Source organism: Cheilinus undulatus, linkage group 12 (genome assembly GCF_018320785.1).
Source record: "Cheilinus undulatus linkage group 12, ASM1832078v1, whole genome shotgun sequence".
Lineage (NCBI taxonomy): Eukaryota > Metazoa > Chordata > Actinopteri > Labriformes > Labridae > Cheilinus > Cheilinus undulatus.
The window spans coordinates 48,244,834-48,264,759 of record NC_054876.1 but is presented as its reverse complement, the minus strand read 5'-3'; the positions used below and the strand labels follow the sequence as shown (position 1 = coordinate 48,264,759).

The 19,926-nt window shown below is 37.5% G+C and overlaps 2 protein-coding genes across 2 annotated transcripts in view; one reads left to right on the top strand and one right to left on the bottom strand.

The window, feature by feature from the left end:
• Window positions 1-5,190, bottom strand: part of arl10 (ADP-ribosylation factor-like 10) — a 45,824-nt gene extending 40,634 nt beyond the window's left edge. The window contains exon 1 of the mRNA XM_041800758.1: window positions 4,736-5,190. Coding sequence (XP_041656692.1) covers window positions 4,736-5,062 — 327 coding nt within the window. The 5' untranslated portion in view covers window positions 5,063-5,190. The remainder of the gene's footprint in view (window positions 1-4,735) is intronic.
• A 6,341-nt stretch (window positions 5,191-11,531) lies between these two features.
• wwc1 (WW and C2 domain containing 1) overlaps window positions 11,532-19,926 on the top strand; it is a 100,024-nt gene continuing 91,629 nt past the window's right edge. The window contains exon 1 of the mRNA XM_041801125.1: window positions 11,532-12,370. Coding sequence (XP_041657059.1) covers window positions 12,252-12,370 — 119 coding nt within the window. The 5' untranslated portion in view covers window positions 11,532-12,251. The remainder of the gene's footprint in view (window positions 12,371-19,926) is intronic.

The following is a 19,926-nucleotide window of genomic DNA, read 5'->3' as shown; positions in this document are numbered from 1 at the left end:
TTCTCGCTACAATTCGCTGTCTTTCTCTCTGTTACACTCCGACTAGTCTCCTCGACTGAACATGCGTCTTTCAAACTCTATAAACTCTAAAATTTTAATAAAAACACACCCAAAATGCTGCTGGGATTGAAGTTACTCATGTCCGCCATCTCCTGGTGTAAAGTGGTAACAGCACAGACCTCTGCCATTAGGCCTATCTCCCAATAGTACAGAATCCTTTAGAAAATTCCTGGATCCAGACGGTGATCCAGATCAGTCCTAAAATCTAATCAGTTCGTCCTTGTGCCATTTCTGACATTTCCTGAAAATTTCATCAAAATCCGTCCTTAACTTTTTGAGTCATGTTGCTAACAACAAACTAACTAACAAACAAACAAACAACCCCACCCGATCACATAACCTCCTTAGTGGAGGTAATAATGTAATACATTTTCAATTCATTATGTAATAATGCCTCATTTTATAAGCGACTAAGCGGTTAGGGTTAGGGCAAGGTAGTAGGGTATACCCTGGAGCCCACCTTAAGTCCTAGAGTTAAGGTTAGGTGTTTAGTCTAGAGTCCTGAAGGGGGGTTAGGTTTAGGCATAGGTCACTAAGCGGTTAGAGTTAGGGTAAGGTAGTTGGGTAGGGCATACCTTGGAGCCCACACTAAGTCCTATGGTTAGGGTTATTACGTAATGTGGCGTTATTACATAATGTGACACTACAAGGTTTCCCTAATTTTCAATGCCATCGAGATTACAGGCAAATTAAAACCACAGCACAGTAAAACAAAATACAGTATATAGCAATAATCACTGTGAACATCATCAGTGACAAAGGTAGATGAATCCAAATCAGGTGAAGCAGTTGCAATGTGAAACACAGTGGCTAAAAATCAAAGTCCTGAACTCAATAGACAAACACAGTCTGCTTAAACTAATACTGCACAAAAAATTACATGTTTTCATGTTTTTATTGAACAAAACATGTAAACATTCACAGTGCAGGGTGGAAAAAAATATGTGAACCCCTAGGCTAATGACTTCTCCAAGAGCTAACTGGGGCCAGGAGTCAGCCAACCTGGAGTCCAATCAATGTGATGAGATTGGATGTGTTGGTTAAAGCTGCCCTGCCCTATAAAAAACACACACCAGTTTTGAGTTTGCTCTTCTCAAGAAGCATTGCCTGATGTGAACCATGCCTGGCACAAAAGAGCTCTCAGAAGACCTACGATCAAGAATTGTTGACTTGCATGAAGCTGGAAAGGGTTACAAAAGTATCTCTAAAAGCCTTGATGTTCATGTGTCCATGGTAAGACAGACTGTCTACAAATGGAGAAAGTTCAGCACTGTTGCTGCTCCCCCTAGGCGTGGTCGTCCTGTAAAGATGACTGCAAGAGCACAGCGCAGAATGCTCAGTGAGGTGAAGAAGAATCCTAGATTGTCAGCTAAAGACTTACAGACATCTCTGGCACACGCTAAAATTTGTGTTGACAAATCTACAATAAGTAAAACATTAAACAAGAATGGAGTTCATGGGAGGACACCACGGAGGAAGCCACTGCTGTCCAAAAAAACCATTACTGCACGTTTGAAGTTTACAAAAGAGCACCTGGATGTTCCACAGCACTACTGGCAAAATATTCTGTCCATAGATGAAACCAAAATGGAGTTGTTAAGAAGGAACACCCAACGCTGTGTGGAGAAAAAAAGGCACAGCACACCAACATCAAACCCTCATCCCAACTGTGAAATATGGTGGAGGGCCATCATGGTTTGGGGCTGCTTTGCTGCCTCAGGTCCTGGACAGATTGCTGTCATTGATGGAAAAATGAATTCCCAAGTTTATCAAGACATTTTACAGGAAAACTTAAGACCATCTGTCCACCAACTGAAGCTCAACAGAGGATGGGTGATGCAACAGGACAACGACCCAAAGCATAGAAGTAAATCAACAACAGAATGGCTTCAACAGAAGAAAATACGCCTTCTGGAGTGGCCAGGTCAGAGTCCTGACCTCAACTCGATTGAGATGCTGTGGCATGACCTCAAGAGAGCGATTCACACCAGACATCCGAATAATATTGCTGAACTGAAACAGTTTTGTAAAGAGGAACGGTCCAAAATTCCTCCTTACCATTGTGCAGGTCTGATCTGCAACGACAGGAAACGTTTGGTTGAGCTTATTGCTGCAAAGGAGGGTCAACCAGTCGTTAGCCTAGGGGTTCACATACTTTTTCCTCCCTGCACTGTGAATGTTTACATGTTTTGTTCAATAAAAACATGAAAACATGTAATTTTTTGTGCAGTATTAGTTTAAGCAGACTGTGTTTGTCTGTTGTTGTGAATTAGATGAAGATTGGAACACATCTGATGACCAATTTATGCAGAAATCCAAGAAATCTCAAAGGGTTCACACTCTTTTTCTGGCGACTGTATATAAAAAACAGTGTTTGTTGCGCCTCTCTTCCAGAGAAGGCCAACCAACCTTCTCATACAGAACACAATGATGAGTTCTGTACCATCACCAGTAATACATCTAAGAGCAGAATGATACACACTGTCCAAAGGCTTTAGAGCTGAAGCTGCAGCATGTCTGTGAATCCCATCACCACAATCATTGACAGATAACAACACAGCTTCAACAACTCTCTGTCTACAGAATAAAGGAAAGTCAGATTTGTTTCTGTACAGGAAACCAATCTTCTGTCGCATTTTAGCGACAAGGGTGTTTACATGGTGCTTGAATGTTAAATCCTCATCCTCAGATATAAATAACACTGATAATAAATCATTCTGAGATTTAAAAAAAAAGGTAAAAATGATAAGTTTAAAGGCTCAAAGTCTGAGATTAAAAGTCAAACTTATTTGACTTATTTCAAAAGGTCAAAACACAACAATAGATGTAAAATAATGCTTTAAAAAGCCAAAAATATATATATAAAAAAGTCACAATCATGTTTCTAAGGCAAAAATATTGCTTAAAATTTAAAATGGTTAACCTCAAAGGTCAAAAAATGAGATAAAAGTCCAAATATTATATTGAAAAGGTCAAAATATGAGCTAAAAAGCCAAACATATTTGTTCAAAAGGTCAAAACATAAAATTAGACGTTAAAATAATGCTTTTAAAAGGCAAATATATGAAAAAAAAAGTCACAATCATGTTTTTAAGGTAAAAATATGGCTTGAAATTAAAAATGATGCATTAAAAATGTCAAAATATTGCATAAAAAGTCAAAATTATCAATTGAAAAGGTCAAAATATGAGATCAAAGTCCAAATAATAGATTGAAGTCATTGTGCAATGCAAAATTGAAAATATGAAATACAACACAAATTAATTTGTTGTTCTTTCTATCTAGATTTTTTACTCTTTTTTTTCTTACATTTTTATGACTTAAGGGTATTTCATATCATCACGGTTATGGTGATATGATGATCTTGCAGGCCGGGAGAAATCGGACCACAGGCCGGATTTGGCCCCCGGGCCTTGAGTTTGACACCCCTGCTCTACAATATTGTCATCATAATAGTCTTCATCATTGCCATCCTCATCCTCATTTTTATCAGCATCATTATTGTCATCTTCATCTTCATCATCATCATAATCGTTACATTAATCATCATTTAAATCCTCCACTTAATCTTCATCATAACAATCATCATCACTGCCTTCATCATCATCATCATCACTATAATCATCATCATTATCACCACTCAAATCCTCCTTCTAATCATCATCATCATCATCATCATCTTTTTAATTTTTATCATTATCCTCATCATCACAATGCCTGTATGTCTGTTAATCAGCAGGAGCTTCATCCTGCTCTTCATCATCACCATCATCATCAGCATCTTTAATCTGTAACTGTAATTCCATCCTCTTCATAATCACACCAATCAACCTCTTCTTCATCAAGGCTTGGAACTTAATCTTCATCAACGATATCCACTCCACTCTGCATGTTACCATGAATATCACCTTCATCACCATGGCACAAATTCAGACCTTGTCCTTCATCATCACATTAATTATTCAAACACATCCTCATCCTCCTCTTATTCATCATTATTACCGTGATGTTTCTCACCATAGATGCCCTGTGAGTATTTAAACATCCTCAACAAAACCAGAATGAAATGTATTTATAAGGCTTTTTAGTCTTCATCATCATCATCATCATCATCATATTTGCTGTCACTGTACCAACAATAATAATAAAGACCTCATTACTGCATTCATTTTCACTTAATTGGCACAGGTTGTCACCCTCCTCATCCTCATTATCACCATCATAATGAATCACCAACATCATCATCATCATCACCACGTCAGCAGCTTCATCTCCCTCTTCTTCCTCCATACCATCATCATGCACATCTTCATCTTCTTCACCATCAACAGCTAAATGATCTTCCTCACTGATATCACTGTCATGATCTGAGCCATCTTAATCATCATCATCATCAGTTATTGATAAGCCTCACCTCCCCCTCTTCTTCATCATAGTCACTATTTTACACAGCATGTTAATTATATTGTTTTAAATCAGGGTTTCACAAAACCACCATGTTTTATTCATCAAGCATTTTCACTCTTCATCATTTAGTCCTCATCATAATTCTTTTGTCATGGAGTCACAGCTCAGTCCTCCAGGTGTGACAGCTCCTCTTCCTCACCTTCTCTCTGAGTTGAACAGTTGACTCTGAACACTAAATTAAAAGCAGAAATGACCCTCGCTGTCTCACCTCTTTGATCGTGCAGTACTCTGCCTGTGGAGACCATACCCTCCTCTTGTAGAAGAAGTTCAGGGCGATGAAGAGCGCGGAGCCCAGAGCAGCCACGGCGGCGGTCAGGGCGATGGAGATGTGCCGGAGCAGAACCATAGACCCGGCGGCTGGACCCAGCGGCTGAACCCGGCGGACACTCACTGATTCCCGGACACGGACTGAGTGGAGAGCCGGTGCTGCTGCCGCTTCCTCGTTTGTGTGTGCCGGCGAAGGATCTGACATGTGATCTCTCTCTCTCTCTCTCTCTCTCTCTCTCTCTGCTTGTTTTTGTTTTGAGACGCCCATGAGGAAAAAATGGTGCGTTCACTGCTGCTTGGAAAGAAGAAACTCCTTTCTTTTTAACCTCTTTGATAAACTTGCATGTAAACCAAATGAAACAGATATTTAAACTTTTAAGTGTGGTTTAGGAGAGAGCTTATTCAGCTCAATTATGTGTGAGAATGTACTTAAAAAGCTCCAACTAAGGCAGAAACCAAACACAGGTGTAGTCAAAGGGGGATGTGGGGCTCGCTACCAGGGCCCCAGCATGCCCTCCTCTTTTAACAACAGTCTGTAAACGTGTGGAAACCAGGAGACCAATTTGGGGGAGAAATGTTGTCCCATCCTTGTTTGATGTTGGATTATAGCTGAAAAACAGTCCCGGGCAGTGGTGTGCCCCCCCCCCCCAAGGCCCAATTGTTGAAAAACACACACTAAAGTGCCCTCTTTGGTGGTTAAAAAATGATGAACTGCCCACTTGGGTGGCATAAAAGCCCCTTTTTTCTTTTTGCACTGCCCATCTTTACTTCTGAGAGACTCTGCCTCTCTGAAATGCTCCTTTTATACCCAGTCATGTTACTGACCTGTTGCCAATATCCTAATTAGCTGCAGTTAGGATCACTTTGTTCTAATTTTCATTTGATTCAGCGCCCTAACTTTTTTGGAATCAGGGTTGTAGATAAATGCTGGTAAAATAAATTCCATGAAGTCTTGATTTGTTAGAATCTAAGACATTTTAATTGACTAATTCAGAGTGCCCTAAAACTGTTTATACATTTGGTCCTTTGGCAGTGAGAATAAAACAAACACAACCATGTCATTTTATTCATTAGTGCTGTTTACTTTTCCAGCCTTTTGTTACTCCGTCCCTACTTTTTTAAAATGTGTTGCTGCCATCAAATTCAAAATGAGCTAATATTCTTCATGAAATATTGAAATGTCTCAGTTTCAACATCTGATATGTTATTTATGTTTTGCAAATCGTTGCATTCTGTTTTTATACACCCCAACTTTTTTTGGAATTGTGGTTGTACAACCAGGGAAAGTCTCACTTTAAGGCACTTCTCCCTTATTTTCACTTTATTGTAATCCTATTTCTCTTAAATAAAGTTTGAAATAAAGATTAAATGCTGAGTTCATGGTCTGGACCTGCCCTCCTTGTAAAGTGTCTTCAGGTAACTAATGTGTGACTGAAGTTTCTCCACTGAATCCAAATCAGTGTGACAGTTTAAAGGTCTGCTCATCAGTATTTTTAAAGTGACTGCATGGTGATATGAGTTTTTAAATAAAATAAGTATATTTTCTTTTTTGATATCGTATAAACATACCGTACTCTGAGTGTGGCGCTCTGCTGTGACTGTTACTGAAAGCCTCTGTGAGGACAGACTGAGGTGAAGAGCTCCATCTAGAGTCAAGTTCAGGCAATGACAGTTCTCTACTTTCTTATTAGGATCTCTCAAATACCATCAGGCAAATAAGAATGCTTACTCATCGACTCTTTAGGCCATAGTGTAACCGTAAACTACAGAGCAACATGGACTAGGCTCAGCGAGCATCTAAGTGAACCTCTGTGCCTCTCCACTCTTCTGGGTCCCAGAGTCTGGAGGAAGAGTGGAGAGGTACAGAATCCACGTTGCTTGTAGTCCAGTGTGAAGTTTCCACAGTCAGTGATGATCTGGGCGGCCATGGCGTCTGCTGGTGTTGGTCCACTGTGTTTTCTGAAGTCCATAGTCCGCCAGGCATCTACCAGGACATTTTAGACACCTTCATGCTTCATGATGTCACTCCCCACTGTGGGCTCATGACGTCATGAGCCCACATATTGGCCCCGCCCACATGAAACCCAGTCAGGAAAGAAGTGATAAACTTTGTAACGGTCTCAATCCAGAATTCAGTCTCGTGTAGATCTTTCACATGTTTACAGCAACCAGATTCCAACATGTCTAGAGTGTTAAGACACAAAGTTTTGATTTAACTTTACAGGGCCTTTAAGTCTTGTGGTTAAGACCCGCGTTCTCCATGTGCTGAGGCTTTGGTCCATGAAGAGGGGGACCTTTTAAGGTCTTCTTTGAGGTCAGTTTGGTTTTTAAGCACACATGGAGTTACTGGTACGCTGTATATAAGAAAGACTTTGCTTTAAAAGGGGGCTACATGGGCGTGCAGATGGTCAAGTGGTTTGGGGTGCTGCCCATGCGTGCGGGTGGCCCAGGTTCAGGTCCGGCCTGTGGCCCTTTGCCGCATGTCTCTTCCTGCTCACTTCCCTGCTTGGGAGTCTATCCACTGTCCTTCCTCTATCTCAGTGTTTTTCAAACTTCAGGGGAGGCGCGGAACCATAAACCAGAAAAAAAGGTGATTTGCTTTGCAAACCTCTGCTGTGCATGGAGCAAAATGGATAAACTTATAGTTACTATAGGGACTATGCTATAGAGCAGTGTTCCTCAACCGAAGAGCCACATCGTTGAACAATACCTTTGCAAGAGCCACAATCTAAATGGTGAAAAGTGGCAAAAAACAGTATGAAGTAGCAATAAAAATAAGTTCAAGGTGGCAAAAAATGGTCAAAAAGCAGCAAAAAATGTGTGAAAAGGGGCAAAATGGGGGGAAAAACATGGAAAATGGTTAGAAGGTAGCAGAAATAAGGGAGAAAATTGAGTTATAGGTGGCAAAAAATGGTCCTAAAATGGCACAAAAAAATGATTGAAACATGACAAAAATGGGCAAAAAAAAGGAAACGAGTGGTATTTAATGGCAATGGGTAGCTTTTTTGACAAAAAAGGCAAAAAGTAACAAAATGGGCTAAAAGTGGCAAAAATTAGGGTAAAAAAGAAGTTGCAAAAATGGGCAAAAATAGAAAAAGACGGGTATTTAATGGCATGAGGTAGCTTAAGTGGGCAAAAAGTGTTTAAAAATTGTGAAAAAGATAAATATCAAAATACGTAAAGCAATCACCAACAAAGAGACGCCTTGGAATGGGAAATGAATAACTTGCAGACACTTTACATGAACAAACTGTGCTGCTATATTTATGCAAAGTGTGGTTACAGGTCGGATAAAAACCACAGGCAGGGGACACACGGTAAGTTTAATCTGCAGCTTGTGGATGAAAAAATAGTTTCATTTGATTGTTCCCAAAGTACATCAACTATGTCTGCACATAGCTTTGAGTTTAAGATTTAATCTTTTGATTTTACAGAGTTTAAGTTCATGAATTATTAAACAGGAGTAACTCCTTTAATTTCCCTTACATTCAAATCAGAGATCACTGAGGAAGTCAGCCTTCATGGCTCTGCATGCAGCAGTTTGGCATGTTGGCCTGCAGAGGGCGCTGTGGGCTTGATTGTTAGTCAGTGCAGTCCTGTGAAGAAATACAAGATACTAACTTTGAAAGAATAATTATATTTAAAAAAACTGAACTAAATATAAACTTATGGATAAATTAGTAGGAAAAAGCAACCGGCAGGGAGAAAATGAAAAGAATAACGTAAACAATAACAATCATTTCAACAGTTAAAGAGTGACAGGAACAGGACTGTGATTGTCTCATTAGAGTCATCTCACAGATATCTGGGGAAAAGTGAAGATAACAGGATACCTGATGATTTCAAAAAGTAGAAAAATGATGCTGGTCTATTGGAAATTGAACTAAAATTGTGAAAAGTGACACTGCAATGATTAGCCAACAGTAAATTAGCGAACAGGAAAAAACAATCTCTTATTCTTTTAATGAGAGAATATTATTCCATCACTGTGGTGACTGCATAAAAGCAAGTTGTTTGTTTAACATCGTAATGTGATGCAAAGAGAATATTGTTAATTTTTTTTTTTTTTTTGATGTTTTATAGATGTTTGCTGATGTGTGGGAAAATCCAAGGATATTTTTAACAATGTTTTTAGCAAATTTTTAAAATACTTTTTGAGGAGTCTGAGCCGAGGCTCTTATGATGCAAATGTTAAAACTAATTATTTTTTTAAATAATTTTTGGAATTTTAGATTTTTTTAAATGGCCAAAAGGTATTCTTTGGCCATTTCTAAATGCACTTGGGTTTTGTGGTGCATTTTTCAAAATTATTAATATTATTATTATTATTGCTTTTATTTATAATAATAATAATAATAATAATAATAAAAATACCATTAATAAAAAATAAAGAATATAATAAGTTTATTTGAAAAATGTTAATATCACTTAAGCAGTTTTCATGACTCTTAAAGGCAGTTTGAGCGTATAAAACAAAGATGTTCTTCTTAAAAAAAGTTTTTGTTTTTCTTCACCATTTTCTTCACTAATGAACTCTGAATTGAATTAAAATGATTTTTCATTCATGTAAAAAATGTAAAATAAATAAATAAATAAATAAAATCTAAAAGGAGTGGGAAGAAATAACTTCCAATTGTACTGTGCAAAAGTAGTTACCCTGAAATTTTTAAAATACCTTTTGAGGAGTCTGAACCGAGGCTCTTATGATGCAAATGTTTAAACGGATTATTTTTGAATATTTTTTCATACTTTAGCCAGTAAATTTGATCTTTTTTGCTGTTTTAACTGAGTGTTGCTTCAAATCTTGGCCAGGCTTTCTTTGACAAAGACATCTATGGTGTCAACTAACCTGGAAATGTAAGGGTTGAACAAATAAATGAAATAATAAATATTTGTTGAATTTTTTTATATTTTGAGATATTTTTCTGTATATAATTTTCTATCAAGTCTGTGAACACAGAGCAAGTCGGGGTGATTGGGACACATAGATGACTGAAACTTTTTTCTAAGCCCAAGCTGAGGTATGAGAAGAAAATTGCACGCATTCGTTATTTTAACATCATGCAGGTGGGCTGGGCACGCATCAGACAGGAGTTTGATCCTGTCATTGATGAGGACAAAGGCATGAGCTTTGTAACCTTTTATCTGTAGGTTATAAAACTCTCAAATCCAGGACTGTCCAAACATTTTCCACTGTGAGCTGCATACAAAAATATATAAGGATGGTAGGGGCCACTTATGCCTCATCCTGAGGATTGAAAGGTTAGTTAAAACATATCTTATGATGGTTAAGATATGCTTAGTTATTGGGTATGCTTAAATGGCTAGTTAATAGCTGACAAGGCAAATAGCCAGTCATCTTAAGGATTTCAGGGAAGCCAGTCAGATTTCAGGGGGCCCTGGTAGGCCCTGGCTACTACTGGTTCTGCCCCTAAAACACCATCAGTACTGGTACAAGCCGTCGTAATCCATCATGGCATTATAAATCAAAATGTTGTTGTTATGTTGGTTGCCAATATGTTTTACATTGACAGTGTTGTCTTCATTTAGTCACAAAAAACTAAAATCAATAAAGTCTTCTTGTCAAAATGTTTGTTTACAGAAATAACATGGTAACACTGCCTTGTGCTGAAAAAAAGAAGTACGATACAGTCAAGCTTCATGTTCAAATGCGGGCCATATTTCATTTAATGTTTAGAATTGCTGAGTGCCAATCAAAAGTGGGCTGAGGGCCGCATTTGGCCCCCAGGCCATAGTTTGGACACCCCTGGTCAAAACAGATGAAACAAGAAGCTAAATCAGAAAAACAAAAGCAATTTTATATTTTCATTTTTGGGTAGTGTTTATGCCCTCCCATCCACCAAAAGAGGGTTTTGATGGATGTGACAGAATAAATTTGGTGGCTGGGAGAGAGCTAAAAAGCTTTTTAGAAGAAAATTACTGATCTAGCAAAATAAAAAAAACTTTTGTGTATGCTCCGTGTGCTTCAGATAAGTAAATCCACTTGTCAGTTTTCAACAAATAAAACGACATAGCCTTACTTCAATAATTACGACGGAGTATAAGGGCCACACAAGAGAGAGAGAGAGAGAACAAACATATATATATGTATATATTCCCATTACGAGAATAAAGTCGTAATATCACGAGAAAAAAACCTTTAATATTACGAGAATAAAATACTACAAGAAAGAGAGTCTGCCGTTAAAATAATCAATGTTGAGCATCTTGTGAAGCTATACTCTTGTATCGGTTTCACAAATAAGGAAATACTTCAACTTTTGGCACATCAGCATTAAATTATTATCAGAATCAGGACAAAACTCCGTCGTAGATGCAGACTGTCTTTGTTGTAATATTTTATTCTCGTAATATTACGACTTTATTCTCGTAATGTCAAAAAAAACCTTTTATTTTTTTTTCCTTTTCGTGTGGCACTTATTCTCCGTCGTAAATAATGAAAGGGTTCAATGAAAAAAAAAGTCCCAGTATCTCTGATTTCACCTCTTTATTCTTGAAAAAGTAAATATATAGTACAACTACAAATTATTATTTTCCAGGCATTTATTTAAAATCATTTTCGGGTTTAAACGGCATTTAACAGTGTCAATAAAAGCGTTTAATTTAAACCGGAAGTTTACATTTTGCTTGCCGAAATTCCAGGTCTTATTTTGAAATGGAAGCCGGAAGCTGCAGTGAACGACAGTCACTTGACAACGGTCGACCCGGCCGAAGTCATCGGGACTGAGGAAAGACTTTACCGCCGCCGCCGCCGCTTCTTCCCTCCCGTCCGGCTAATAGAGGATAATTTGGCTATACTGAAGACAAGTTTGTGTGGGATTTACCGTCTTTTACCGGCTGTGGGCTCAGCCGTTACTTTGTCCTCTCAGCGGTTGTTCAGACTGCTCGTTCCCCCCGCTGCTGGCGGTTAGCATCGGTTACTGCTGCTAAACATGGTGGCCTGTAGGCAAGGAGACGGAGAAGAAACGAGCTCAGTTTGGGGATTTTTAACGATTTAAACGCCACTCCTGGGGACCGTGGATGATCGCGAATTACTTTGTAAGTCTTCAGTGAAGTTTTACCTCCGGGAAAAGTTGTAAAAACAGCGCTCACAAGTGGAAAAATAGCAACACTGTTCTGTGTTTATATTACGGATGACTTCACATTAGGATGAATTGGGGCACAAGTGCAGCCCAGTGGAACTATTTTACCCTCTGAGATAGTTCCTGTTCAGACCCTCTCCTCCTCCCCTTTGAGGTTTGATTCAATGTTAATCTTTGGATTATTATGGATTATTATTATGGCCTAATCCAGACCGCGCCACACCGGGGATTTCTGAGGAATAAGTGCTCCTATTGATGATGATGATGATGATGATGATGAGAGAGAAAAGCGATGGTTTCCCTTCGTTGTGATTTTGAGTAGAGAGGAGTTCATTACATGGAGACTCGCCTGACATGCCAAGGAAGGAGTTGCCACTACCTGAGGGTTGGGAGGAAGCCAGAGACTTTGATGGCAAAGTCTACTACATTGACCACATTAACCAGTGCACGAGCTGGATCGACCCCAGAGACAGGTAGGAGTCTACGTGCGACATGTGTGTGTTGCACTAATGGAGCAGGTGTATGACCTTTGATCTCGTGCAGGTAAACATGATGACTCACTCTGCAAGAATGCTGATGAAATGATATAAATGTGACTCGTGCAGAGGCCATAACTGTGCTTATTGCCTCACAAACACACAAAACATGAATGTAGGGTTTCACAAGTTCAGTATTATAAAACATGGATTATATACAGTAATATCAGTACACCTTAACGGGCATATTCACACCGTATTCTGGAGAAAAACTGAGTTTATTCCCTCTTCAAAGAGTATAATGTGTCTTTTACTGAATCAAATATTCCCAATAATTCTATTTCTATTCCCAAATAATTCTAAAAATGTCTTTATATTTTCCCCAAAGCCCAAGAGAAACTACTAAATTCAAAGATTGTCAGGTTTTTTTTGTTATTGTTAAAAAGAAATTTCAACTTTAAATGTTTATAAAATATAGTGGGTTGAAGGGCTGAATGATTTGGGAAAAGAATCAAAATGAAAGTGTAATTTTTTAAATCTAATATTGCAATTGTGATTTAATATGCAGTTATTTCTTAAGTTCCTCATCTCATGCATTTTACAATGGAAACAAGCAGTAATTCTTCCATTCTAGGGCTGCGCAATTAATTGCAAATTAGATGAAACCGCAGTTTGGCCTGCTGCAATTTACAAATCCAGAAGTTGCAATATTTCTTTAACGTGAAATGTGTCAAAATACCACTTTAATGAGTTGTGTTTTGCAGCAGCAGAAACTTTATGCACATGTTGCAAACATTCAAGTGTCATTTTTTATAGTGGTTTATGTATGCTATGTTTTTCCTAATCAAAACAAGTGACATAAAAATGATACTGCTCTTAAAGCACAGGTGTCAAACTCAACAGTTAAACAGTTGAACAGTTAAATCCGGCCCACAAGATGATCTCATATTTCTGTTCTAACTGGCCCATCAGTCTGAGGTCTGCAGATTTCCTCAAGTATAAAAATGTAAAATGTAAATGTGTCCTTGAGAATTTAAAATATCCTTGTTAATTCATCTGAAAAAGTAAGGAGTAAAAATATTTAGCTAGATAAGAAGTCAGGAATGTGGGAAAAGAAATTAATTTGTGTTTTAATTTTACATTTTCAATTTAGCATCTCACAATAAGGACTCAGACTTAGGATTTTGACTTTCAGTTTAATACTTTGAGCATTTCAACTCATAATTTTGACTTTTGCTTTAAGATTCATATTCTAATTTTTTAATTTAGATTTTGACCTTTTTAACCAACTATTTTGTATTTTTCCTCATATTTTCAACTCCAAACTTTGACGTCATAATCACATAGTTTGACCTGTTAGACTCAATATTTAAAATTTTGAACCATATTTTGACTTTTGATTTCCTGATTACAGATTTTGTTTCTTATTTTGACCTTTGAAACTCATGATTTGGACTTCTTTCTAATATATTTGCCATTAAAAAATATATTATTTTTCAGTTTCAATTTTTTGTTTTTAGTTTTTTGAACTAATAAATGTACTTTTCTAGATTTTGAGCCTTTAAACTTATCTTTTTAACTTTTGAAATGTCAAAATCATTTATCAGTGCTAAGTGTTTTTTTTTCATGTTTTATTACCGGTGAAACAAAGTTGACAGTTTATGGTAAAAAAGGTGACCCTGTTAGGCCCTCAGGTTAGTCCTGAATCCAGAATCCGGCCCCTGATGTGATTGAGTTTGACACCCCTGCTTTAAACAAAGCAAATTACATCACATTTGCGATATGAGCATAAATAGTTAGCTCATTCTATCTAAAACTGATGGAGCCTAGTGTTAGCTACTTCAGTCATGCTCCAGCTGCGATCAGCTGGTAGCCAGTTAGACCTCCTCCACCCCAGCCTCCTCCTTTATAGCTTAAAGCTTGTTGCACCCTCCTGTTCAAATTCATGCTACTATGGATTAATTACTTCAGAAATAATTTCATTGATTTCAATACTCTTGGTCTTATTTATGGAATTATTTATTGCTTGAATTTGTCGAAAAATACACAAGATTGACCTAAGAATAATTGCATATTAAATCGCAATTGCAATATGAGGGGGGTCGCAAATAGATTATTTTTGTAAATCGCTCTGCCTTATTCCATACTATAACCGACACAATAGTAGATTAAGCTAGGGCAAAACAATTGAAAAGAAATATCTGTTTGTGATGATTCTTTTGCTCATTTTGCAAATTTCATATGAACTGTTGTATTAAAAGGAATTGTATATATATATATATATATATATATTAAATAATATTCTCTAATTTAATAAGGGAAACATACAGAAAATGAAGAAAATAGATTTTTTTTGTACACTATTTTGAAGGTATGGCACTAAAATGGTTACATGATGTGTAATGCATGACATCTCTGCTGATAAAAAACGTTCTAACTTGGTATTTTGATGCAAATTTCAGGTTTAGGAAATATTGCACCTTCTGCAATTTGAAAATCGTAGCAGGTCATACTGTTATTCAATCTAATTTGCCATTAATTGCCCAGCCCTAGTGGGGTACTCAATTATCAAATGACATCTAATGTAAGTAGTGTTGCAGCTTTAGTGTAGTGTAGATTTATTTGGTGTGATTTTACCCAACCACCTCTATCAGACCCTCCATTAGAAGTGTGTAATGGCAGTCATAACTGGGCTTATTAAGCTGCAAATGCACATAATCTTGCATATACATTTGCACTGATTAAGTCCCCATTTAATTGTCATAAGACTCAAAGGGACTGTTTCTATTGTCATAGTCCTAATAAAGAGCATATTCATGTCATTTACTGACTTCATTCAGGAAGTATTTTACTGAAGAGAAAGTTCTTCACAATAATTTTATTTATGAGTTCCATAACATGGCTAGAATATCTTTAAATGTTTTAAAATTTCAAGACGACATCTTGCACTCAAATATTTTCAGGTTCCTAGAGGCAAAACATTGAATCCGATCGTTTAAAAGCACTCAGAAATGGATGAAATGTTCATTCAAAATAGCTAAAGACTATTTTACAAGATGGCAACCAATGTTAGGTTTTGCTGCTCTAGTGTAGATTTATTAAATATAATTTCACTAAACCTGTTAAGGAAATTTTTATTGGACTCAGTTCAACAACTATGAGTTTGTAAAGGCAGTACCTGAGCTTATAGCTTTGCAAATGCAGAAATCGTCCATGTACAGTTGCACTAAATCAGTCGTCTGTTCATGATGACAGCACACATATGGATTTCATTAATGAAAATCATTCATAATCATAGAAAAGTCCATATTTAGAAGCTTTTTACTACTTAATTTCTTCTTTTTTTCATCTCACAGGAGGAGTACAACAATGATAAATCCAGATTTAACATGCTGGAAGAAAGACTCAACAGTTTGAACTGATTAAATGTTAACCCAGATAGTTACTGATACTACACTACTCTGTATCACTATAACAACTATTACACATGATGTTGAAGCGCCAGTGTAAAGAAAATAAGTCTGCATATCATCATAGCCACACACACTCAGTCTATTACTGTCAGTCACTGTGTAAAAAAAAGAGCATATTTATATGCTTCATACTTCCCTTTCCAATATTTCTCTAAATCTAACATCCAGATAGATTACATGAAGGCGTTGATATTGTTTTAACTTTGTGAATGTGCAAGAAAGGGCAGTTACTGGTATCTTATTTTTCTGTGATGATTTCACTCCTTGGTTAGTCGCTCAAATGTGTGAATTTCCCCAAGGTGAAGATCATTGATTCTAATATCAGTTCTTTACTGCTAAGTGCAGACATTTTGGCGTAAAGAAACCAAAACATACTTTTCTAAAGCTAGCATTAAGGAGGCATGAGTTGTTTAAAACCACTAGAACCGCTAAAATGTTCGTCCAAAATATTTGGGGACCAAATTACAAGTTGACTACCACTACTCCTGTAGTTGCAGCTGTACTGTAAACTTACTGAGTATTCTTTTATTAAAGTGGAGATGGATCAAAGATCTTTAAAGACTGTTTGTCTATAATATGGCTCTTAGATTAACAGGGAACAAATATTACCAGACACACTGGTGGAAATTTTTCACCCCAATCTTTAGATGTTACGTTAAAAGCAATAAAACTCTTCAAGGGTTGTCCCTACACCAACATTTATGACTTTGACATGCATCTAGTAAAAATGAAACCATGTTGATTCCATGGCAACAAAATAGAAATCCAAGCCACTTAGGAAATTTCTTGTCTTTCATGCCCAAAAATCAGACATTTTCCTGCACATGAGAATGGTTGCCTGTGATTTTGTGCAACTTAGACAGTGTGCTGAGTAGGGCTGGGCAATTAATTAAAAATTAGGCTGGATTAAATCGCAATATGGCCTGCTGCAGTTGTCAAATCGCAGAAGTTGCAATATTTCTTTAACCTGAAATTTAAGTCGAAATACTGTTTTTTTTTTCCTTTTTGCAGCAGAGATGTTATGCATGACATATCATGCAACATTCAAGACCCATTTTTTTTTTTTTTTTTTTTTTACAAAAGTCTACAAAAAAATCATACTTGCTGATGGACTCGTGTCGTAGATGTGGCATTCAAAAACAAAAGTACCTTTTGATCACTGAGATGATAGACCTTTTAAAAGGTCCTAAAAATTTTTGTCTTCGGTGGACAGTAGCTTACATTTGATTTGGGAAAATAATCTTATTGCGATTTCGCCACCCCAATATTGCGATTGCATTTTGATATGCAATTATTTCTGAAGTTCCTCATCTTATGCTACTTTCAACAAACACAAGCAATAAATCACTCTAAACTTTACCAACACAATATTAGATTAAACCAGGGCTAAAAAATTTTTGAAAAAATTACTTCTCGTGCTGATTTTGACTCGTATTGCAAATTGGATATGAATCTTTGTATTAAAGGGAGTGGTGATTTTTATATCATTCTCATATTCAATAAGAACAACGTACAGAAATGAAGAAAGTAGGATTTTTTTGTACATTGTTCTAAAAAAATGTCACTTGGATGATTGCATGATATGTAATTCATAACATCTCCGCTGCAAAAAAAGGGGTAAACTGGTATTTTGTAGGGCTGGGAAATTAATTGAAAAATGAATTAGATTGCAATTTGACCCGGTGCAATTTTCACATCGCAGTAGATGCAATATTTCTTCAACCTATCAAACTGGAATAGAAAAGCACTGATAATATGGAGATGCCAAGCAACAAAAGGCTGTTTTTTTGTGCGATAGAAGTGACTAAAAGAACAGATATCTCTGTTAAAATAGGCCAAAGGAACAAGCTTGATTCATTCAACTGGTTCCATCCTCAGTTCACTGGTTTTTCAGCTCATTTGTCCCCACTCAGCACTGAAACTGTCCCGTCTGTCAGTGTACTTGATAAGCCGTGACGTCCCCGTGTCTGGCTGTTTACACAAGATGTAGGAGTTGGACACAGGAGTCGAAGCCATGAGCCATGCTGCACAAATATTTGCACATAGCCAAAGGTGTTATCAAGCATGTCTTCTAAACAGCTTCTAAGTACTTTCAGTTGATACGTCTTCATTTCATCTCCATTATTATCCAGTATTTATAAATAAGGGACGTAGATATTTTGTCTTTCTGCGATGGATATCAGAATATGGAAAAATGTAGAATGTTACTTTAAATTCATGCGGAGAATATTCACACTTAAATGAAGGCGGTTAATACTTGAGTACTGCAATCATTGCTTCTATATTTTGAACTTTTACTCTATCTTTATGTTAGACCTGCTTGATATGTGAAAAAACTGATGTGCAGTACTGCAACCCAAATTTCAAAAAAGTTGGGGCATTGTGTTAAATGTAAATAAAAATGATGCAATGATTTACAAATCACATAAACACATATTTTTCTCATAACAGAGCATAAGCAACATATCAGCAGCCCGTTGCACCAGCTATGCGTACATTCTGCCTTAAGTTCTGGTTTAAAGTCCACATTAAAGCCTACGCTGAAACCAGTTAGGTTCTAACTAAAGTTGTGTCATTGTTCAGTTGCACTACAGAGACGTAAGGTTGATCTTAACTAGTAGAGATTTACAACCAAACTAACAAATATATTGTCGCAGTTATGACGTTTTCTCTTCCTTTAACCAACCACTTTAAAGCATTTTTTAACCCCGTGTTTGCTACAGATATAATACAATACAATACAAAAACTTTATTTATCCCCGAAGGGAAATTCATTGGTCTGGAGTCTCATCTGTTTATGGTAGTATTATAGTCTTATTGCTGATGGTATGAAAGATCTTCTAAATCTTTCTGTCCTGCAGCGAAGAGAGAGGAGCCGTCCACCGCCGTTGTTTCTTTGGTCATTTAGGGAGATATGAAGTGGATGATCCATGTTCCCCAGAATGGCCTCCACCTTCTTCATTGTTCGTCTCTCCACCTCATCCTCCAGCGAGTTCAGCTTGAGTCCGACCACAGAGCCAGCTTTTTTAACCAGTTTGTTCAGACGCCTTGCATCCTTGTGTTTTACACTGCCTCCCCAGCAGACTGTAGCATAAAACAGAACACTCGCCACCACAGACTGATAAAACACCTGCAGCATCTTACTGCAGATGTCTGTTGATCGGAGTCTTCTCAGGCAAAAGAGGCGGCTCTGCCCCTTTTTGCAGATGAAGTCTACGTTTTTAGACCAGTCCAACTTATTATCCAGGTGTACACCTAAATATTTATACGATGTCACCACCTTGATGTCCACGCCGCAAGTGTTCACTGGCTGAAGAGGGGGTTTGGATCTGCGGAAATCTATGATCATTTCCTTTGTCTTTGAGGTGTTGAGTAGGAGGCAGTTTTTGTGACTCCAGTCACTGAAGGCACTTATCAGATCCCTGTATTCAGCTTCTTGTCCATTTCTGATACATGCCATGATAGCAGTGTCATCAGAGTATTTCTGGATGTGGCAGGACTCAGTGCTGTATTTGAAGTCTGATGTATACAGTGTGAACAGGAATGGAGCCAGGACTGTCCCTTGTGGAGCCCCTGTACTGCTCATTAATGTCCCAGAAACACAGTTCCCCAGTCGGAGCTTGTCTTTGAGTATGGTAGGTTGGATGGAGTTGAATGCGTTTGAAAAATCAAAGAACATGATTCTCACATAGACGCCAGGTTCCTCCAGATGAGACAGGGCACGGTGAAGCATGAAGAGGATGAACGGCTAACAATAACGTATGCTAACTACTTTTAATTCTCAAACAGCATCTAGTTTGGATGAAAAATATGACAAGGCATTTTGCATATGTGAGTATTGTGAAGCCTTCAGCCTAAACCTAGCGCAAGTATAAAATGATAACACTGAAATGGAGTGGTGAAATCGCTAATAACACGAGATAATTTAACAGTGGACGGTGGAAATGATCTCTGCTCATGGAAAACAACAGAGATACTGATCATGGAGAACGTGGTGCTGACACCAAATTGCCAGTAAAATCCTCAACTCCTTGTCACCCTCCGGGTTATCACGCCTCTCAGCGCTAGCACCATGACAGC